The sequence below is a fragment of the Oncorhynchus masou genome, chromosome 6 (genome assembly GCF_036934945.1).
Source record: "Oncorhynchus masou masou isolate Uvic2021 chromosome 6, UVic_Omas_1.1, whole genome shotgun sequence".
Taxonomy (NCBI): domain Eukaryota; kingdom Metazoa; phylum Chordata; class Actinopteri; order Salmoniformes; family Salmonidae; genus Oncorhynchus; species Oncorhynchus masou.
The window spans coordinates 46043073-46066498 of NC_088217.1; the positions used below are offsets into that span (position 1 = coordinate 46043073).

Consider the following 23426-nt stretch of genomic DNA (forward strand, 5'->3'; position numbering starts at 1 on the left):
ACTCTATCCTTCTGATTCCTGCTTACAAGCAAAAATTAAAGCAGGAAGCACCAGTGACTCTGTCTATAAAAAAGTGGTCAGATGAAGCAGATGCTAAACTACAGGACTGTTTTGCTATCACAGACTGGAACATGTTCCGGGATTCTTCCGATGGCATTGAGGAGTACACCACATCAGTCACTGGCTTTATCAATAAGTGCATTGAGGACGTCGTCCCCACAGTGACTGTACGTACATACCCCAACAAGAAGCCATGGATTACAGGCAACATTCACACTGAGCTAAAGGGTAGAGCTGCCGCTTTCAAGGTGCGGGACTCTAATCCGGAAGCTTACAAGAAATCCTGCTATGCCCTGCAACAAACCATCAAACAGGCAAAGCATCAATACAGGGCTAAGATTGAATCCAGAATTCACCGGCTCTGATGCTCGTCTTATGTGGCAGGGCTTGCAAATTATTACAGACTTCAAAGGAAAGCATAGCCGCGAGCTGCCCAGTGACACGAGCCTTCCAGACGAGCTAAATCACCTCTATGCTCGCTTCGAGGCAAGCAACACTGAGGCATGCATGAGAGCATCAGCTGTTCCGGACGACTGTGTGAACATTCTCTCTGTAGCCGACATGAGTAAGACCTTTAAACAGGTCAACATACACAAGGCTGCGGGGCCAGATGGATTACCAGGATGTGTGCTCCGGACATGTGCTGACCAACTGGCAGGTGTCTTCACTGACATTTTCAACATGTCCCTCATTGAGTCTGTAATACCAACATGTTTCAAGCAGACCACCATAGTCCCTGTGCCCAAAAACACAAAGGCAACCTGCCTAACTCATGTCCGTAGCCATGAAGTGTTTGAAAGGCTGGTCATGGATCACAACAACACGATTATCCCAGAAACCATAGACCCACTCCAATTTGCATACCGCCCAAACAGATCCACAGATGATGCAATCTCTATTGCACTCCACACTGCCCTTTCCCACTTGGACAAATGGAACACTTATGTGAGAATGCTATTCATTGACTACAGCTCAGCGTTCAACACCATAGTACCCTCAAAGCTCATCACTAAGCTAAGGATCCTCGGACTAAACACCTCCACCCTCAACTGGATCCTGGACTTCCTGATGGGCCGCCCCCAGGTGGTGAGGGTAGGTAGCATCACATCTGCAACGCTGATCCTCAACACTGGAGCTCCCCAGGGGTGCATGCTCAGTCCCCTCCTGTACTCCCTGTTTACCCATGACTGCATGGTCAGGCACGACTCCAACACCATCATTAAGTTTGCAGACAACACAACAGTGGTAGGCCTGATCACTGACAACGACAAGAGGCAGGCCTATAGGAAGGAGGTCAGTGACCTGGCTGGGTGGTGCCAGAATAACAACATATCCCTCAACGTAACCAAGACTAAGGAGATTATTGTGGACTACAGGAAAAGTAGGACCGAGCACGCCCCCATTCTCATCGACGGGGCTGTAGTGGAGCAGGTTGAGAACTTCAAGTTCCTTGGTGTCCACATCAACAACAAACTAGAATGGTCCAAATACACCAAGACAGTCATGAAGAGGGCACTACAAAGCCTATTCCCCTCAAGAAACTAAAAAGATTTGGCATGGGTCCTGAGATCCTCAAAAGGTTCTACAGCTGCAACATCGAGAGCATCCTGGTTGCATCACTGCCTGTTACAGCAATTACTCGGCCCAGTACATCGCTACAGAGGGTAGTGCGTACGGCCCAGTACATCACTGAGGTTAAGCTGCCTGCTATCCAGGACCTCTACACCAGGCGGTGTCAGAGGAAGGCTCAAAAGAAATGTCAATGACCCAGCCACCCCATTCATAAACTGTTCTCTCTTACTGCTTTGCAAGCGGTACCAGAGTGCCAAGGCTAGGACAAAATGGCTTCTCAACAGTTTTTACCCCCAAGCCATAAGACTCCTGAACAGGTAATCAAATGGCCACCCGGGCTATTTGCATTGTGTGCCCCCCCAACCCCTCTTTTGTACGCTGCTGCTACTCTCTGTTTATCATATATGCATAGTCACTTTAATTATACATTCATGTACATACTACCTCAATTGGGCCGACCAACCAGTGCTCCCGCACATTGGCTAACCGGACTATCTGCATTGTGTCCCACCACCTGCCGACCCCCTTTTTTACGCTACTGCTACTCTCTGTTCATCATATATGCATAGTCACTTTAACCATATCTACATGTACATACTACCTCAATCAGCCTGACTAACCGGTGTCTGTATGTTGCCCCGCTACTTTTATAGCCTCGCTACTGTATATAGCCTGTCTTTTTACTGTTGTTTTATTTCTTTACCTACCCATTGCAATACCTTTTTTTCTGCACGTGACAAATAAACTTTGATTTGATTTGATGGATACCAGGCACCGCTCATCACCTGGCCAATACCATTCCTACGGTGAAGCATGGTGGTGGCAGCATCATGCTGTGGGGATGTTTCTCAATGGTAAGGTCTGGGAGACTAGTCAGGATCGAGGGAAAGATGAACAGAGCAAAGTACAGAGAGATCCTTGATGAAAACCTACACCAGAACGCTCAGGAACTCAGACTGAGTCAAAGGTTGACCTTCCAACAGGACAATGACCCTAAGCACACAACCAAGACAACCCAGGAGTGGCTTCAGGACTAGTCTCTGAATGTCCTTGAGTGGCCCAGACAGAGCCTGGACTTGAACCCGATCGAACATCTCTGTAGAGATGCTGTGCAGTGACGCTCCCCATCCAGCCTGACAAAGCTTGAGAGGATCTGCAGAGAAGAATTTGGAAACTCCCTAAATGCAGATGCGCTAAGCTTGTAGCCTCATACCAAAGAAGACTCGAGGCTGTAATCTCTGCCAAAGGTGTTTCAACAAAGTACTGAGTAAAGGGTCTGAATACTTGTGTAAATGCAATATTTCCGTTTTTTATTTTTTATGAATTTGCAAAATATTCTCAATCTGTTTTTGCTTTGTCATTATGGGGTATTGTGTGTCAATGAATGAGAGGCGGGAGGGGGGACAAGGCTGTAACGTACCAACATGTGGAAAAAGTCAAAGGGTCTGAATACTCCAAATGCTCTAAATGCACTGTACATGAGTGTACTGTATAAAGGATGGCTTAGTTAAGTAGAACTCTCATAGGCTCTATGCGGTGTCAATGAAAGCCCTTCTCCATGCAGCTAGACTACAGCACAGAGTTGGTTTGTGTCTTTGGTTGCTTTAGTTCTTTTAACCATTTTAACAATGGTGAGAACTGGGTCTGGAATCAAAGAATGGGTGTGTGAAGGGAAAAGCAACCCTTTCAACTGTTATGACTGTAGGAAGAAGAAAAAGAGGAAGCAGAAAGATGTCAAGAAGAAACCATAGGGAGGAGTGGCCTTGAGGTCTTTTGAGCTTTTCTGAGAAACACAAACTTCTGATAAAAAATAGAGGGAGATATATGACACATATGTCTTGGAAGGACACACCCGACTCCCAGTTAGTATATCTTAGAACCCAAGCCAAAAGACCTTTATCGAGCTAGACCATACTCATGTTAATGATACGCATAGTAACTCACTAAATGACCTTATGGGGCAGGGGGCTAATTGTGTTTTCAGAATGGCTAACTGTCTTCTATTTTCACTCTTATTTACTCTTTATCATAAGAGGAGTCATTTTACAGTAAATATATATCACCTTTGTTCCTTCCAAGGAATAGCAGATGGTGATCAAGTAAATTGCATCATCTTCTCTTGAAAGGAAGTCCTCCCTAAATCTGGGGTTGGTCATACAAATCAAATGACGCCTGTGACTAGGCTTCTTAGTGTTCATGTACCGTATATGTGAATGTAACATTTAGGATAAACAACTCACACACAAGAAATGTAACCCAGCGTCCAGGATAGCCAACCCCAGCAGCAGAGAAGGATGTATCCCTGTTCCAAACACACCAACAGACATGCACCGGCGCGAGCATGCACACACATACATATGCCAGGCAGTCACACATACTAACAATTGTTGTGACACTCTACCTTCTTATTCATTCTCACATCATCCTAATTTTAATCAGAGTCCTACTTTATTATTGAACCTTGAGGAACCAGCTCTTTAGTTTTACAACAACATCCTATTTACCAATAAACAAACTCCTCAGTGACTTCAGGATGCAAGTCTCATTACTTCAAATACTAAACAGCAGTGCATACAGCCACACAGTTTGAGACTAGCTTTGAAGTTTGTGTTGAACTCAACAGGGTGCAGACTGGCGTCTGAATGGGGAATGACCCTTAATCGTCACTGCTTTTCTAAACATTACTGAGAGCTCCAACTCTGCCCTTGCCATCCAGATACTGAACCAGTGCCAAGGGCCAGAGGCTGTGAAAAGGGAAGAGGCAGTCAGGGGGGAAGAGCCTGAGTTAACCTCCGTGGCTCATGTTTCTACGGGGCACTAATGGACGACTGTCATCGTTACGGACTGAAACAGGAGGGCGCCTGCCAGCTGCGTGACCCCCATAAAACAGAGCAGGAAATCCTAGCAGGGAAATGAGAGTGAAGGAGAGAGGAACTCCTGCTCGTTTCTCTTCTCTCCTTCAACTCTACTCTCTCTCTTTTCCCTGTTGTCTCTCTCACATGACCAGCTTCAATCTTTGACCTCCAGCTTACTGCTGCTGCTCTCTGTTTATTAAGCACTACATGAATTAACTTCCATGTTCCCCTCTCGGCCAATAAACTGCTATGTCACCACTATGAAAAGAAAGAGAGAAAAAAGAGAAAGAACTGTTTACTGTAAGAACTGTCAGGAGCTTCAGAAGAACAAGGGTGGGAATTGGACACTAGGTGATTTTAGGTCTCTGAATTGTACAATTTATTTAACCGTTACATTGTGCTCATGTCTAGATTTTGAGCTAATATTCAAACAATATACATAAACTCCATTGAATTCTTGTTACAGTTGAGGGCCTTTAAACTGTGAATTACTATATGCAGAGTGTTACCTTTGCTCTGTCTCCAAAGTCCAGGGTCAGTAATTGTCTCATCCCTCTCAGAAGTACTCAGAGAAACGTGATTGCTGCTTTATCAGGGGGGATCCTTATCAGATGCTCAGTGACTCACGCCTGTAAACACGCAGAAGACAGGACTGTCTCCTGGTGCTCTATTACATCAAATGAGATAGCTTGCCACCTTTATTATAGCACTGGAGCTACACATTAATCTGAATCACGAGTCTCCTCTGCTGAAGCTGTCATGTGATAAACTGGGTCATTTACGGTAGTGCCATCATAATTACAATACAACCCTTCAAGATGTGCATTTTATTGTAGACCCAAGGGATTAGATAAAAACACAAGACAAAACAGTGTCACTTATGACTTGAGAGACTTGACTAATACATTTAGGATTCATACAGTTCCTTTCAATAATGATCCTAATGTGCATGTTTGTGAACATGTTTGTGTGTGTGCATGTGTAATCTGTGCATGATTCAGACTGGCACAACTCTGCACAGATAGGACTGGACATCCTGTGCGGAAACCACCGCTGCCCGAGCTGCATTTTCCTGCACCACACAACCCACTCTCTCAAAGAGTCACTTGACTGGACCCTCATATAGGAAGTGAAAGAGGAAGCCCCCCCCCCCCCATCCCATCCTCTATTCCACTCTTTGCTGTGCTGTTCACGTGAAGCCACAGATAGACAGGTCATCCATTGCACAATAACAATAGTTAAGTTGGAAATAACTGGCTCTGACTGGTAATGTCCTGCTGCTGTAGATGTCAAATGTCTGGTCAGTGGATGGTATTATCATGGAAATTTCCTCAGCAAGCAGGTGAATTATGAAAAATCATACTTTTACTGTAGCTGTTGGCAGGAGAGGTTTGCTGTGACAAATATTATACCCCTGGCCTTGCTGTTGTATGGGGTTAGCTACTGATGTATGATCTTAATTTGATCCATTTGCTACAGCAGGAAAATAATCCTGCAGCATCAGGAAATGTGAATTATTTTATGTGGATTATATTTCATGGACATTTTTGTAGGGGTTAATACATTTTTTGTAAGGGGAAATCAAGTCTGAAATTTCAACATAGACATTACAAACTTCAGAATCCTTTTTAAAACCCAAATACACTACAAATTAAGATCCTACTTCTGTTAAGGATGGGTATGACTGTGAGGACGGTGGATTGGCTTGAGGTTTGAGTAGAAAAGGCCCCTTTTGCCCCGCACCCCTCCCTTACTGACGCCCTGGCTGTGTTCATTGGTGACACTGCCTCTCCCCACACAATGGCGCACATCCCTAACATTCCTATGTCTGTACCCACTGTCTGTGGAGCAGCCAGGCCTCTGCAAATCAGCACAAAGCTCCAAGAGCAGGACTCCATTTGCCTGCCCCATCCCCCATCACACAATTACCTTCACTACAAACAAGAACAGTACCCTAAAAATCATGTTGTCACCTGTGTTTACACATTTTTATTGAGCAATAGAATTTAAAGTGAATCAGTCCCTTTCAATGTATTACATTACAACTTTAACTAAACCAGCAGTAATAACTGATGATAACACTTTAAAATGGTCTACTCTACTGTGATGACCTGCTGGTAGGTCAACTGAAGGTCAACTGTTTGTGAATTTGAAAGGAGTAAAGGTGGCTGATGATGCTTGCCCTCCTCCTCTCTTTATATTTTCCTCCCTCAACCACTTTCTCTCAATACATCTGTTTCTCTAGTTCTTTCCATCCATATGTTGTGTTTGTAAACCATTTATCTCCTTCTCTCCATCTCTAGTCTATTTTCTCTCTCCACCATTCTCTCCGTCTCTCTTCAACTCTCTCTCGCTGACGCCACAGAGAAGCAGACACCTTTCATCCTGCTGACTCAGTAATCAGCCTGAGGCGGTGGGGGTGTTGGTGGCAGCGACCGAGCGAGGAGGGGGAAGTGCTTGGCTTCCACATCAGGCACACTAGCCTATCACATGCAATGAAAAAGAGCTGGCTAATGGCTTTTAGAATGGTGTCCTGCAAGCTGTGTTACAGGAGCGCAAACCGCTGTCTCCTCTCTTTCAACAATCTACTTCATACTAAACACAGAGACTGTCACATGCAGGCAGATATATAAGCACACATGCATACACACACAAATCCACTGTAATTGCACTGGTTATTACAGTAAATAGATGTAAATCAAAGGATTGTTACATATTCAGATCTTGGGAGCGGGTCCATGCCTGATTCACATCTTTCTGCTCCTGTGTATCACATTGGTGACGACAAGCAGAAGACACTACAAACAGACCACTTGATCCTCACCCTGGGCAGTGGAATGACCTTCCGGGAATCTGCCTACTGTTTTCAGTGGGAAAGTGCTTTTGCACCTGTGCTCTGTTTCTGAGGCAGTTCACACACTGCACAGAGGGTAAGGTCAACACTCTGAGGTCATATACTGTATGAGTGGAGGAGAAACAGTCAGCCAGGTTAAAGGTTAAAGCCATTCGTATAACACCTGCTCATCGGAGATCTTGAGGAAAAAATTTAAAGGAAAAAAGAACACAACACTTTTATTCAACATTCAATCTATTGAAAATCTCTCATGGATGCAATTTTATTGTGTTTACTAAAAAGCTCTCAGTGAGTAAATGTAAATATCTTACCAAAAACAACTACACATTTTTTACTACAAAGTTTAGCAAAAATGATACAAGCCTATTTAGGATAAATGTTAAATACTTTGGCTGGTACAGTATGGGTACACATTGTTACGTAGTACTTACAAATGTTAAATATCTTTGCAACTTGCCCAATTTCAGAGATTTACAATAAAACTAGTGTGATCAACATTGAGGGAAGGTTTAATACAATCAATTTAAGTTGGTTTGCAATTGTAATGGATGTAAAAAACAAACAAACATTATTATCAATGTGCAGTCACACCAACCATGTTGTACAAATGTGTTTATATTGTGTAATTAAGCAGTCATATAACAGTACACTTGCTTACAGTTTGTAACCACAACATAAATACATGTTTTAACAACACTTGATATAAAGTAGGACGATAGTCCACAATTTAAATTAAATGTAAATCCATTAACATACATAAAGTATTCAGACCCCTTGACATTTTCCACATTTTGTTACGTTACAGTCTTATTCTAAAATTGAGGAAATAATATTTTCCCCTCATCAATCTATACACAATAGCCAATAATGACAAAGCAAAAACAGGTTTTTAGAAATGTTAGAATTTTTTACTACTTATTTACTTAAGTATTCAATCCCTTTGCAATGAGACTCGAAATTAAGCTCAGGTACATCCGGTTTCCATTGATCATCCTTGAGAAGTTTATACAACTTGATTGGAGCACACCTGCTGTAAATTCAATTGATTGGACATGATTTGGAAAGGCACACAGCTGTCTATATAAGGTCCCACAGTTGACAGCGCATGTCAGAGCAAAAAACAAGCCATGAGGTCGAAAGAATTGTCTGTAGAGATCCGAGACAGGATTGTGTCGAGGCACATATCAGGGGAAGGGTACCAAAGCATTTCTGCAGCATTGAAGGTCCCCAAGAAAAAAGTGGCCTCCATCATTCTTAACTGAGCAATCAGGGGGAGAATGGCCTTGGTCAGAGAGGTGACAGAGAACGCCCAGTCTAAGGTCCTGAGAGCTCTGGAGCAGGTTTTCATCAAGTATCTCTCTGCCATTCATCTTTGCCTTGTTTCAGACTAGTCTCAGAGTCCCTGCCGCTGAAAAACATCCCCACAGCATGATTCTGCCACAACCATGCTTCACCGTAGGGATGGTGTCAGCTTTCCTCCAGACATTCAGGCTTGGCATTCAGGCCAAAGAGTTCAATCTTTTTCTCATGGTCTGAGAGTCTTTAGGTGTCTTTTGGCAAACTCCAAGCGGGCTTCATGTGCCTTTTACTGAGGAGTGGCTTCCGTCTGAACACTCTACCATAAAGGCCTGATTGGTGGAGTGCTGCAGAGATGGTTGTCCTTCTGGAAGGTTCTCCTATCTCCACAGAGGAACTCTAGAGCTCTGTCAGATTGACAATCGGGTTCTTGGTCACCTCCCTGACCAAGGCCCTTTTCCCCCGATTTCTCAGTTTGGCCGGGCGGCCAGCTTAGGAAGAGTCTTGGTGGTTTCAAACTTCTTCCATTTAAGAATGATGGAGGCCACTGTGTTCTTGGGGACCTTAAAACGACCACCCCTCAATACTGTCAAAAACGCTCCCAAAAACTTTTCTGCGAGCAGGCCTTTCTAAGGCCTGGAAGGATATTGACCTCATCCAGTCAGTTGAGGATGCCTGGTTGGTCTTTAAAAGTAATTTCCTCACCGTCTTAAATAAGCATGCCCCTTTCAAAAAATGTAGAACTAAGAACAGATATAGCCCTTGCTTCACTCCAGACCTGACTACCCACGACCAGCACAAAAACATTCTGTGGCGTACTGCAATAGCATCAAATAGTCCCCGCGATATGCACCTTTTCAGGGAAGTCAGGAACCAATATACACAATCAGTTAGGAACGCAAAGGCTAGCTTTTTCAAACAGACATTTGCATCCTGTAGCTCTAACTCCAAAAAGTTCTGGGACACTGTAAAGTCCATGGAGAATAAGAGCACCTCCTCCCAGCTGCCCACTGCACTGAGGCTAGGAAACACTGTCACCACCGATAAATCCATGATAATCGAGAATTTCAATAAACATTTCTCTACAGCTGGACATGCTTTCCTCCTGGCTACCCCAACCCTGGCCAACAGCTCCGCACCCCCCACAGCTACTTGCCTAAGCATCCCCAGCTTCTCCTTTACCCAAATCCAGAGAGCAGATGTTCTGAAAGAGCTGCAAAACCGTGACTTGTACAAATCAGCTTGGCTAGACAATCTGGACCCTCTCTTTCTAAAATTATACACCGCCATTGTTGCAACTCCTATAACTAGTCTGTTCAACCTCTCTTTCGCATCGTCCAAGATTCCCAAAGACTGTAAAGCTGCCGCGGTCATCCCCCTCTTCAAAGGGGGAGACACTCTAGAACCAAACTGTTACAGACCTACATCCATCCTGCCCTGCCTTTCTAAAGTCTTCGAAAGCCAAGTTAACAAACAGATCACTGACCATTTCGAATCCCACCATACCTTCTCCGCTGTGCAATCTGGTTTCTGAGCTGGTCACGGGTGCACCTTAGCCACGCTCAAGGTACTAAACGATATCATAACCGCCATCGATAAAAGACTGTATTGTGCAGCCCTCTTCATCGACCTGGTCAAGGCTTTCGACTCTGTCAATCACCACATTCTTATCGGCAGACTCAACAGCCTTGGTTTCTCAAATGACTGCCTCGCCTGGTTTACCAACTACTTCTCAGATAGAGTTCAGTGTGTCAAATCGGAGGGCCTGTTGTCTGGACCTCTGGCAGTCTCTATGGGGGTACCACAGTGTTCAATTCTCGGGCTGACTCTTTTCTTTGCTCATATAAAGGATGTTGCTCATGCTGTGGGTGTTTCCTTGATTCCTTCTACGCAGACAACACCATTCTGTATACATCTGGCCCTTCTTTGGACACTGTGTTAACAAACTTCCAAACGAGCTTCAATGCCATACAACACTCCTTCCGTGGCCTCCAACTGCTCTTAAACGCTAGTAAAACTAAATGCATGCTCTTCAACCGATCGCTGCCCGCACTAGCATCACTACTCTGGACGGTTCTGACTTCTGAATATGTGTACAACTACAAATACCTACAGTGCTGTGAAAAAGTATTTGCCCCCTTCCTGATTTCTTATTTTTGTTGCACATTTGTCACACTAGTGAAATTGAACTCAGCTTTCCAAAAAATGTGATTAACCACAGTAAATTCATGATTTAACAACGGGGGGGAATTACTTTGTCACATAGGGCCATGAAGGTTCTGATATCTTGTTTCCCTTAATAAATTCAATTATCACTTAAAAACTTCATTTTGTGTTTACTTGGGTTATCTATGTGTAATATTTAAATTTGTTTGATGATCTGAAACATTTAAGTGTGACAAAAGTACAAAAAAAGAAGAAATCAGGAAGAGGGCAAATACTTTTTCACAGTACTGTAGGTGTCTGGCGAGACTGTCAACTCTCCTTCCAGACTCATATTAAACATCTCCAATCCAAAATTAAATCTAGAATCGGCTTCCCATTTCGCAACAAAGCCTCCTTCACTCACGCTGCCAAACATATCCTCGTAAAACTGACTATCCTACCGATCCTCGACTTTGGCGATGTCATTTACAAAATAGCCTCCAACACTCTACTCAGCAAACTGGATGCAGTCTATCACAGTGCCATCTATTTTGTCACCAATGCCCCATATACCACCCACCACTGCGACCTGTATGCTCTCGTTGGCTGGCCCTCGCTACATATTCCTTGCCAGACCCACTGGCTCCAGGTCATCTATAAGTCTTTGCTAGGTAAAGCTCCGCCTTATCTCAGCTCATTGGTCACCATAACAACACCCACCCGTAGCACACGGTCCAGCAGGTAGATCTCACTGGTCATCCCCAAAGCCAACACCCACTTTGGCCGCCTTTCCTTCCAGTTCTCTGCTGCCAATGACTGGAACAAATTGCAAAAATCGCTGAAGTTGGAGACATATCTCCCTCACTAACTTTATGCATCAGCTATCTGAGCAGCTCACCGATCGCTGCAGCTGTACATAGCCCATCTGTAAATAACCCACCCAACTACCTACCGAATCCCCATATTGTTTTTATTTACTTTTTTGCTCTTTTGCACACCAATATTTCTACTTGCACTTCATCATCTGCACATCTATCACTTCAGTGTTAATTTGCTAAATTGTAATTACTTCGCTACTATGGCCTATTTATTGCCTTACCTTCTTACTTCATTTGCACACACTATATATATATTTTTCTATTGTGTTATTGACTGTACTTTTGTTTATCCTATGTGTTAACTCTGTGTTGTCTTTTGTTGCACTGCTTTGCTTTATCTTGGCCCGAACGCCGTTGTAAATTAGAATTTGTTCTGAACTGGCCTATCTGGTTAAATAAAGGTGAAATAAATAAAATATATATTTTTAAATGCTGCAGAATTCTTTTGGTACCCTTCCCCTGATCTGTACTTCGACACAATCCAGTCTCAACGCTCTACGGACAATTCTTTTGACCTCATGGTTTGGTTATTGCTCTAACATGAACTGTCAATTGTGGGACCTTATATAGACAGGTCTATGCCTTTCCAAATCATGTCCAATCAATTGAATTTACCACAAGTGGACTCCAATCAAGTTGTAGAAACATATCAAGGATGATCAATGGGAACAGGATGCACCTGAGCTCAATTTCCAGTCTCCTACCAAATGGTCTGAAAATTTGTGTGAATATTTTTTCTGTTTTTTTAAATTTTATACATTTGCAAAAAATTCTAAAAACCTGTTTTGCTTTGTCATTGTGGGGTATTATGTGTAGGTTGCTGATCATTTTTTTTAAATATATATTTTAGAATAAGGCTGTAATGTAAAAAATTGTGGAAAAGTCAAGGGGTCTGAATACTTTCCGAAACCACTGTAAATTCATTAACACTTCCATTGTTTAACACCTCCCTAATTTGAACTGCAAACAGCCACTATGGTTTAACAACTCCCCCCAACCCTCCCATTTTGCCAGTTACCCACTGATATGTATAAAAGGGGTATGTATACCTGCAAGAAAGTGGTAAATAAGACGCTGTTTGAAGGTGGGTCATATACACATGTTACAGGTAATATACCACATATTCTGTCTGAAATGGACATTATCTCCACCACATAGCCCCAGCCAGTGAGTCTTCAGAGTCTTCACATCCAGTGGTCTCTCAGGAAGCAACCATCAATGAAGGTCTAAGGTCAGCATACAGAAAAAAGAGACACTCCACTTTCATTTGTCACAAGCCAAATTAGTGCATTTGTGTGCAAAAGTGTTTATTATTAGGCCTAAGGTTTGTATAATTTTTAAAAATATCAAGTCAGTTGACTGTGTGTGAAACATAAATAAATAAAATGTTATATTTTAACTATATAGCCGTGCTTCCACAGCTTTCTTGGAGCCTGATATACAATGCGTATGCTCCAAGTGCAAAGTTCACACTTGTTTTCTCAGACGGAATGAATCCTAGACGTTATGGTATGGTGAAAGGAGTGTGAATGGAGAGACATTTGTTTTAATCAATCAACCACTCAATAACCTTTTTTTATAAAACACATGTCACAGCTTTGAATTTGGTGTTTTATGGAGCTCCTTCTTGTTGTAATGACTGTCCTTCTTTCCACATCAATAAGCTTAATTAAAAGTAAGCAAGATGACTTGGTTCCTTTACATTTTGTCTGCCTGTCGCACTACACTTCTCCTTTATACAGACATGAGTAAAATAATAATCGTACTGCTAAGTGTTAAAACAATATGGCCACATAAAGCAAACCTTTGTCTCTAAAAAATATATATTCTGGAGAAAGAAAATTTTACGAAATCTAAAGCCACTGGCTTCCATAATCTAGTCATGTAATCAATAAAAGGATACATAAATGAGCCAGAAAAATGTTTATAAGTGGATCCAACAATTACTCAACAGACTAACACAAAGAAGTATTAATGGCTTTATTGATCTAAAGCAGATGACAAATGATTTCAACATGGCTGGATAGGTAACAAAAAAATGGTCATTTGCAGGCAATAATAAATCAATAATATTTTTTTACAAATCTAGCTCTTTTTCTAGAACAATTAACAAAAATGTCTGTGAAAGAAAAACAACACAATTTTAAGCCACATCTGGCCAGCAGAACCAGGTCCTCAAAATGCAATGTGAGTAAAAGGATGTCCAGCACAAGGAGATAGATACATCATCAACCATGTATGCATTATATTTATTAGAATAGAATTATCACAGAAAAGCACTTGAGTGAAGATCTGAACACAAATAAGTAAAACCATTTCCAAGTGTTTCGGTGGATGAATCAATGTAAAACAGGATTGAGAGTCGGCCTAGTAGCCTACATGAAGACAAAATTAATATTCTAATTCTCGTATGTAATGTAATTTCATAAATCAGACTGGTTATTCAATTTAACAAAAGTAAGAGGAACTATTTCAAGTATGTTCATGAAGATGTGTGTGTGGCAAAGTAGCCTACAACAGCCAAGTTTAGGCCTACTAAATAGACAGTTCCATACATGTCCAGCATGCATGATTGATTATAGATTAATATTACAAATCTGACTTATTATCATAATAACTTTAAAAGCTGAATTAGATGATAGGTTTGCATCAAGAACTAGTATGAAATCATTAATATTGTTAAAACAAATAAGCATATCAATAAAAAAAAATCAGTAAAATAGATTTTGTGGCTGTTACAAAGAATAAACTCACATAAAATATTCGGGCGAGGAAGGATTGTCACTGGTAGACCCAGTTTCATGGTAACCATTAGAACCAGTCAATTTCTCGCATTTGAGTTTATATGCGTCCCTCTCGCGTGCCAGCCGGTTGAGCTCGTTCTTTAACTGCTCCACCTGTGTGACGAGGCTGGTCTTCTCATGCTCCAGAACGTGCTTCAGCTGAACACGTTTGTAGCGGCAGGATTGTGCATAACCGCGGTTTTTCAGGGTTCGGCGCTTCTGCTTCAGACGCATCACGTCGTCCTTGGTCAGACCCCTCAAGTGCCGATTGAGCTCCCTCACTGACATAGACACCAGCTGGTCGTCGGAGAAGCCGCTCTCCACGTTGAGTCGTCTGTCGTGGCGATTCTGCTGATGGAGGTGGTGCGCACTTAGCTGCGAGTCGGGTGAGTGCTGAGCCGAGTAGTCGAGGTCGTGCTTATATTGATTTTGGCAGTGCATATCTTGCATATCAGGGGGACCCGAGAGGGCGTCGGGTTGACGGTTAAGTCCAAGGTACTGCTGGGCATGACCGTTGAGGTTATGTGCCGCCCCGTACCCTTCGAAATCCGATTGGAGAGCCTGTTGGTGATCGTGTGGAGAGGGTTGGTGCCCGTGGACTGTGGTACCGATGAGGGCCTCCACTGCGTCCTCAGGTGTCAGGCCAAAAGTGTTGGGATACATTTGCTGAGAATAACCTCCACTGCTGGGCGTCCAGTAAAGATCATCATCAGGGTTCCTCTGCTCACCCGGATTATAACTCGGTGATGAGGGCACCGAACTGCAAGGGGTGCTGACCGGGGTGGAGGAGACTGAGTCCGGTCTCTGGAGCTCGCTGCACGGCCCAAAGAATGAGCGGTCGATCCCCTGCATTGTCTCCTTCTTCACATCGAACTTCATCAAGTCGAACGCACTGACATAACCCAAAGGGTTTTTCGGCAGACCCAGGTTTGTATGAGATTCGGCGGTCATTCTTTTCTGGATCTATTTATCTTGGCCACATCCAAGGGTCACAAAACTCAATTCTCTCATGCAGTCTTTTGCAACAATTGCACTATTGGTAAGACGTTTTATACAATCAGTAAGTCCGTCAAATGAAATCTACAGTGAAAATACGCGTGCGCAAAAATGTAAAGAAACCCGTCCTCTTCACTGAAAAGTTTAGAAACACATACTATTAATCGGACAGAAGAAAAGTGCTCAGAGTCCACGGCGGGGCCAAGAGCTCTCTGCATGTGTGTAGCGCTACTGGTTTATGCTTGCGAGCGCACTTTCTTCATAAAGAACCGTTGCATGATGTCACACGATATAGACTACACCTCCATGCTCCTCTCCAATAAAAAGACGGCGAGAAGGGCAATTTGCATAATAGCTGATGTATGTGTTTTGACAATCCAGCAGAGGTTGAATGTAGAATGTAGCCCACATTTTTTTTTTTTACATAGACCTGCAGACATATTGTACACGTTTTCTAGGCTACTGTGGCCTACTTCTTTATTTAATGTGTGCATACGTTTCTCTTTCCTTCACACTTTCCCTCGCCAATTGATGTATTAAAAGTGTTCATTTTGAAAGACCATTTAGGAACTGATGCTGGAATGCAAAACATCTGAGGATTAAATAGCCTATGTTAATTCTGTAGGCTATATGTCCAGGGATATATATATATATATATATATATATATATATATATATATATATATATATATATATTGTAGTCAATAGGGCTAGTAAATAAAAAATTTGTCGCCCTAAATTACCATATGACTTTCCATATGAATAACACAAAAGCGTCACGGTTATATTTGGACAACGGTGCTTATATTTAAGGGGAAGTTCATTCTGCAAAAAGACAATTAAGAATTCTAATAGAGCTGTTGTGCTTTTTGAATAATGCACCACCACCCATAATAAACAAATAGCCTATCCTATCTCTAATCCATGAGTAGCCCATTGACAATAAGTGTTTATATTCCACTTGCATGTGTTATTATTTGATTTCTCCTTACATTATATGAAAAGCACAAAGGCTTGATCATAGAGCTATAGGTTCATTCTAAATAACTGTATTTCTATGGGGTTTCTCCTGAGAATGGGCAACCAAATGTTCTATTCATGGATCTATGCTGACCCCTTGAGGTGATATGAGGTAAAACTTCATTCTTGCCCCTCAGTGTGTACTGAACTGTGAATGAAAACTTGTTGTCTGATAGCTACCCCGCTCTTTTTAAATTAAAACAAAATGTGAATGTTGGCTTTTTTATAGTGACCTTGCCAAAAGAATGTAAATGGCATGCACAGTAGCCTATACCAAGTAAGTATGATAATGGTGGCTTGTGATTTTCTCAGCACATCACATATTGTACTTTCTTGTAGCCTTCTCTCCCTCGGTTTGTGTGTGTTTATACATAACATCCATCCAACATGGTCAGAGGGTGCTGCTGGGCACTGGTTATTTGGTAAACATACAGGCTTCTAATGAAATGAGTAGTTTTTTTCAGACCAGTGACAGTAAAGGAACATGGAGAAAATGGGAAGCAGCATAAACAGAAAATCAATGGCCAGACTGCACAAGGCTAAAGTTATGATTGCTGGAGAACAACTGAGGTATGAGAGAGAAAGTGTGTGTGAGAGAGAGAGAGAGAGAGAGAGAGAGAGAGAGAGAGAGATTGGCTTTCTTTATGGTTATGCTATCTGTTGAAACGTACTGTGTGGAAATCCGACAAGCTCCTTCCAGATATAGTAGTTTGCATATTTCCTTCAGCTGACCTTCCAATTTAATGTAAACATTTAATTATAGGGGATACAATATATCATGTAGAGATGTCAGCTGAAATGTAATTCAATTCATGTTTGAATATATTTCTTAATGTGCCCTTGTCTACTTATAGTAGTTATAGCTGCTTTATTCAACATTTTACCTCACTGCAAGGTTGAGGCTGCATGATGGAAAACTGATCAAGGATCGACGGTACCATCTGCGCACTTACCCCAACTGCTTTGTAGCCAAAGAGCTTACAGACTGGTTGATCAGCAACAAGGAAGCTCCCGATCAGGCCACAGCGGTCTGCCTCATGCAACACCTGATGGACCATGACATTGTGCACCATGGTAGGGCACCACAACAACATTCCTCGGGGGATATAAAATGCATAGTAGCTTTTCCAAGAGCTTATAGCCCTGTCACAGGACAAAGTGCATATCCAACTCCTATAATGCAGTTTCTCACAAGAGCATAAGAGCTTTGCCAAGAAACTAACATTGATAATTTATATGGGAGATCCAAAATGCTGAACCATAAAGTAGGACAATATGAAGACACTCTCAGGACGTTTCCTTTGTCTCTCTTCCACTCTGATCTCTTTAGTTTGTGACAAGCACCCTATATTCAAGGATGCAAAATTGCTGTACCGTTTCCGTAAGGATGATGGCACATTTCCATTTAACACCGAGGTGAAGGTCTTCATCCGAGGACAACGATTGTATGAGCAGTAAGAACTACTTCGTTCACCCTGGGGGTGTCTATCTGTTAGGAACAAGTGCCCTTGCTGAGGTCAAACCCATCTTAGGGGAACCACATCATCTGTATTATGTTCTCAGTATGTGCTAGTTATGGTGATTACAGACTGAAACTTGAAACTTTACCAACTGTATACAGAAGTTTGTGTGTAATTGTTCCATTCATTCTGTCTCTGGAGTGCAAAATGGATGTGACCTGATTTGTGTGTCTGTTTTTTGCAGTCTAATAACAGGCAGAGACTCCATTCTGCAACTAAGGGAGGAGCAGGGTGTTGCATACCAGCGCTCCATCCCTGGCTGCCAGTTGATGGACTGGTTGTTACAGAATGGAGAGACGGAGAGTAGGCGCCAGGGTTTGGAGTTCTGCCGTGCTTTGCTAGAGCATGGCATCATTCAGCATGGTGAGTTATGTTACCTTTTAACCTTTGGCTGATAACATTGGAGGTAATACTGTTTCCATAGCCTCTCGCAGTTGATCGCCTACTCAAATTACTTCTATCAGAAAATTAGTACGATGCTTTTCCTCTCTCCTCTTCCCAATTCCCATTAGTGTCAAGGAAGTACGACTTCTTTGACAGTAGATTACTGTATCAGTTCTGCATCAATTTTCGCCGCCGGCGCCACCTGTCTGAGCTCTTGAATGAAACTGATCGAGACAAAAAGGAAGGTGCATCAGTGCATGCACTGGAGGACAACCATGCTGACAGTCCCTTTGTCCTGCCCAAGATCCCCCCACAAGAGGAAAGCATTGGTTTTCAATCTGGTAAATGCAAACATAAAAACAAAGCAAGAGCTCTAAAATACTTCATATGCACATTTCTTCCAAGGTTGCCTATACTGTTGTGACACAGTGGATGAGCTGTTTATGCATACATGCATGCATTTATGTCTGACCTCTCATAGCAGTGCAGCCCAATAAACCATTGAAGATGATACCCAATGTGCATCAGGCCAATTTGAACTCTCTGCAGCTACATGCTAGTGGATATTTACCCCCTGCCACACTCTCCTCTGCCCCAGTGGTGAGATGCAATCCAAAATCAGGTCAGATCGTCCCTCTGTTCTTTTTTGACATAATTAGTTCTGTTCAGGCTTACAAAGATGTAGTCTCCCTAAGCAGTTAGTCTCTGATGAAGGCCATTAAGGGCAAAACATAATGTTTTAACCGAAAAGTATAACAACATTTAAAAATAGTTAATATTGAGCAAGAGCGCCTACTTTTTCTGACCTGCCAAGTCTCCCAGAGGTCAACATGGTTTAGCAATGCTATTGATAAAATCATGTATTTAAACACCGAAAAGAAAACTCTACATTGGTTTTGACAGTGCTTAAAAGGAATGTAACATGTGAGGAACTACTGTCCCCTGGTGCACCCTTCATCAAGAGAGTGTTGACGGTGAGCTATGGCCAATATACTGTATGTCCTAACTCTTTCTAGTCTTGTCTCTATTGGGGAAGTAAATATGTTTTAGCCCCCTCATACCAGTGTTTTGCATCTCAGGTGATGGGAGATGCAGTGGGCTGGGGCTTTGTGATCAGAGGTGTGGCTCCAGTTTACGTGCAGGCAGTCGATCCTGGAAGCCCTGCTGCTGCTGCAGGGGTTAAGGTAACACAAACACATACAAAAATAGTTACACACACAGTAATATATGTATATGTGTTTATCATGACATTCTCCTGTACTTCTACTTCTAATGCCTAGGTGCGTCAGTTTGTGTGCCAGGTGAATGGGCGGAGCGTTCTTCACCTGGATTACCGCCAGGTCACCAGGTTGGTGATGACCGGACCTCACACTGTTGTGTTGGAGGTCATGGAACCACTGGGGTGACTTGGAGTCCCTTCAAAATCTTCCAAAATCAGCCTCCAAAATCTCCTGAACTAACTCAACTATTGTGTGCTGTGTGCCAAATGGGAAAGTTGTGGTATCTTTGGCTGCATTTAGACAGGCAGCCCAATGATGTTCTTATCCACTAATTGGTCTTTTGACCAGTAAAATCAGATCTTTTCACATCAGAGTTTTTCCAGCGCAGATCTAATTCGTCAAATGATCAATTACTTAAAAATATTAGAATTAGGATGCCTGTCTAAACCCAACCCTTGTAGCCTACAAAAGATCTGTAAACTACTTCCAATTTCTTAGGAGTCTTGAAATAAAAATGATCCCAGTGCATGGCTTTGTTGTTGAGCTCTGGATAGCTGAGTTGTAGATTCAGCCTGTCAAATATTATTACGTCTATTCATGATTTAGCTTCAGTAGCTAGCCTAGAGAGAAATTGGCAGTGCCTGCCAAAACTATACTGGAGAAAAATATAAACAAGGCTATATGAGCTGAAACAAAAGATCACAGAAATGTTCCATATTCTCCTTTGCCAATATAATCCATCCACCTGACAGGTGTGGCATATCAAGAAACTGATTCAACAGCATGATCATTACACAGGTGCACCTTGTGCTGGGGACAATAAAAGGCCACACTAAAATGTGCAATTGAATGTTAATTTCTCTACCATAAGCCTCCAACAACATTGTTTTAGAGAATTTGGCTGGGCGTCCAACCGGCCTCACATCCACAGACCACGTGTATGGCGTCTTGTGGATGAGCCGTTTGCTTATGTCAATGTTGGAAACCGAGTGCCCCATGGTGCGGTGGGGTTATGGTATGGGCAGGCATATGCTACGGACAACACATACAATTGCATTTTATCGATGGCAATTTGAATGCACAGAGAATCGTGACAAGATCCTAATGCCCATTGTTGTGCCATTCATCCACCGCCATCACCTCATGTTTCAAATCAAACTTTATTTGTCACAAGTGCCGAATACAACAAGTGTAGACCTTACCGTGAAATACTTACTTACAAGCCCTTAACCAACAGTGCAGTTCAAGAAAGAGTTAAGAAAATATTTAGCAAATAAACAAAAGTTAAAAAAATATATAAAAAGTAACGCAATAAAATAAGAGGCTATATACAGGGGGTACCGGTACCGAGTCAATGTGCAGGGGTAGAGGTTAGTCGAGGTAATTTGTACATGGAGGTAGGGGTGAAGTGACAATGCATAGATAATAAACAGCAAGTAGCAGCAGTGTACAAAACAAATGGAGGGGGGGGGTGTAAATAGTCTGTGGCCATTTGATTAATTGTTCAGCAGTGTTATGGCTTGTGGGTAGAAGCTGTTAAGGAGCCTTTTTGCCATAGACTTAAAACAGTCTATGACTTGGGTGACTGGAGTCTCTGACAATTTTTTGGGCTTTCCTCTGACACCGCCTAGTATATAGGTCCTGGATGGCAGGAAGCTTGGCCCCAGTGATGTACTGGGCCGTACACACTATGCTCTGTAGCGCCTTACGGTCAAATGCCGAGCAGTTGCCATACTAAGCGGTGATGCGACTGGTCAGGATGCTCTCGGTGGTGCAGCTGTAGAACATTTTGAGGATCAGGGGACACATGCCAAATCTTTTCAGTCTCTTGAGGGGGAAAGGTGTTGTCGTGCCCTCTTCACAACTGTCTTTGTGTGTTTGGATGATAGTTTGTTGGTGATGTGGACACCAAGGAACTTGAAGCTCTCGACCCGCTCCACTACAGCTCCTTCAATGTTAATGGGGGCCTGTTTGGCCAGCCTTTTCGTGTAGTCCATGATCAGCTCCTTTGTCTTGCTCACATTGAGGGAGAGGTTGTTGTCCTGGCACCACACTGCCAGGTGTCTGACCTCATCCCTATAGGCTGTCGCAGCATGATAATGCACGGCACCATGTCGCAAGGATCTGTACACAATTACTGGAAGCTGACAATGTCCCGGTTCTTCCATGGCCAGACCTGTTTGGGATGTTAGCTGGCAGGTGTATTTATGGACATATTCAATTGCTCCCTATCCCAGTCTGCTGTCCCCACATGCGTCAAGATGGCCACCATTGTTCCTGTACCCAAGAAGGCAAAGATAACAGAACTAAATGACTACCGCCCCGTAGCACTCACTTCTGTCATCATGAAGTGCTTTGAGAGACAAGTCTAGGATCATATCACCTTCACCTTACCGGTCACCCTAGACCCACTTCAGTTTGCATACCGCCCCCAACAGGTCAATAGATGATGCAATCGCCAGCAAACTGCACACTGCCCTATCCCATCTGGACAAGAGGAATACCTATGTAAGAATGCTGTTCATTGACTACAGCTCAGCATTCAACACCATAGTACCCTCCAAGCTCATCATCAGGCTGGTCCTGGGTCTCGACCTCGCCCTGTGCAATTGGGTCCTGTAGTTTCTAACGGGCCGACCCCAGGTGGTGAAGGTAGGAAACAACATCTCCACTTTGATGACCCTCAACACTATGACCCCACAAGGGTGTGTTCTCAGCCCCCTAATGTAGTCCCTGTTCACCCACGACTGCGTGGCCATGCACGCCTCCAACTCAATCATCAAGTTTGCAGATGACACAACAGTAGTGGGCTTGATTACTAACAATGACAAGACAGCCTACAGGGAGGAGGTGAGGGCACTCGGAGTGTGGTGTCAGGAAAACAACCTCTCAATCAACATCAACAAAACAAAGGAAACAGCAGAGGGAGCACCCCCCTATTTATATCGAAGGGACAGCAGTGGAGAAGGTGCAAAGTTTTAAGTTCTTCGGCGTTCATATCACGGACAAATTGAAATGGTCCACCCACCCAGACAGTGTGGTGAAGAAGGTGCAACATTGCCTCTTTACCCTCAGGAGGCTGAAGAAATGTGGCTTGTCACCCAAAACCCTGACAAACTTTTACAGATGCACAATCGAGAGCATCCTGTCGGGCTGTATCACTGCCTGGTACGGCAACTGCACCGCCCTCAACTGCAAGGCTCTCCAGAGGGTGGTGCGGTCTGCACAACATATCACCGGTGGCAAACTACCTGCCCTCCATGACACCTACAACACCAGATGTCACAGGAAGGCCAAAAAGATAATCAAGGACAGTGTGGCCATCGCTCATCCATATATTTATATTTATATTCTCATTCACCTCTTTAGATTTGTGTGTATTAGGTAGTTGTTGGGGAATTGTAAGATTACTTTTTAGATATTACTGCACTGTCGGAACTAGAAGCACAAGCATTGCGCTACACTCGCATTAACATCTGCTAACCATGTGTATGTGACCAATAGATTTTGATTTGATGTGGATGCTCTGGATCAACGTGTATGACAGCGTGTTCCAGTTCACAACAATATCCAGCAACTTTGCACAGCCATTGACGAGGAGTGGGACAACATTCCACAGGTCACAATCAAGAGCCTGATCAACTCAGAGGAGATGTGTCGCTCTGCATGGTGGTCACACCAGATACTGACTGGTTTTCTGATCCACGTGTCGCCCCTACTTTTTTTTATATACATCTGTGACCAACAGATGCATATCTGTATTCCCAGTCATGTGAAATCCTTAGATTGGAGCCTAATGGATTTATTTCAATTGACTGTTTTCCTTATATGAACTGTAACTCT

The 23426-nt window shown here is 43.0% G+C and overlaps 2 protein-coding genes across 4 annotated transcripts; one reads left to right on the forward strand and one right to left on the reverse strand.

The window, feature by feature from the left end:
- Positions 1 to 13626: 13626 nt before the first annotated feature.
- Positions 13627 to 15689, reverse strand: LOC135542137 (transcription factor MafB-like). The gene has a single exon (XM_064968835.1). The coding sequence runs from the start codon at positions 15392 to 15394 to the stop codon at positions 14411 to 14413; it is 984 nt and encodes a 327-aa protein (XP_064824907.1). The 5' UTR covers positions 15395 to 15689; the 3' UTR covers positions 13627 to 14410.
- A 491-nt stretch (positions 15690 to 16180) lies between these two features.
- LOC135542138 (DEP domain-containing mTOR-interacting protein-like) lies at positions 16181 to 20109 on the forward strand. Of its 3 annotated transcripts, none has more exons than XM_064968837.1 (9): positions 16181 to 17029; positions 17355 to 17533; positions 17790 to 17913; positions 18164 to 18342; positions 18492 to 18704; positions 18848 to 18985; positions 19267 to 19337; positions 19443 to 19547; positions 19644 to 20109. In XM_064968837.1, exons 1-9 carry the CDS (start codon positions 16944 to 16946, stop codon positions 19767 to 19769), a joined length of 1221 nt encoding a protein of 406 aa, XP_064824909.1. In that variant the 5' UTR covers positions 16181 to 16943; the 3' UTR covers positions 19770 to 20109. The 3 variants fall into 3 exon arrangements, with proteins under 3 accessions (XP_064824909.1, XP_064824908.1, XP_064824910.1); XM_064968836.1 differs by having other exon boundaries at positions 16182 to 17029; positions 18845 to 18985; XM_064968838.1 differs by lacking the exon at positions 18848 to 18985 and having other exon boundaries at positions 16182 to 17029.
- The last annotated feature ends 3317 nt before the right edge of the window (positions 20110 to 23426 follow it).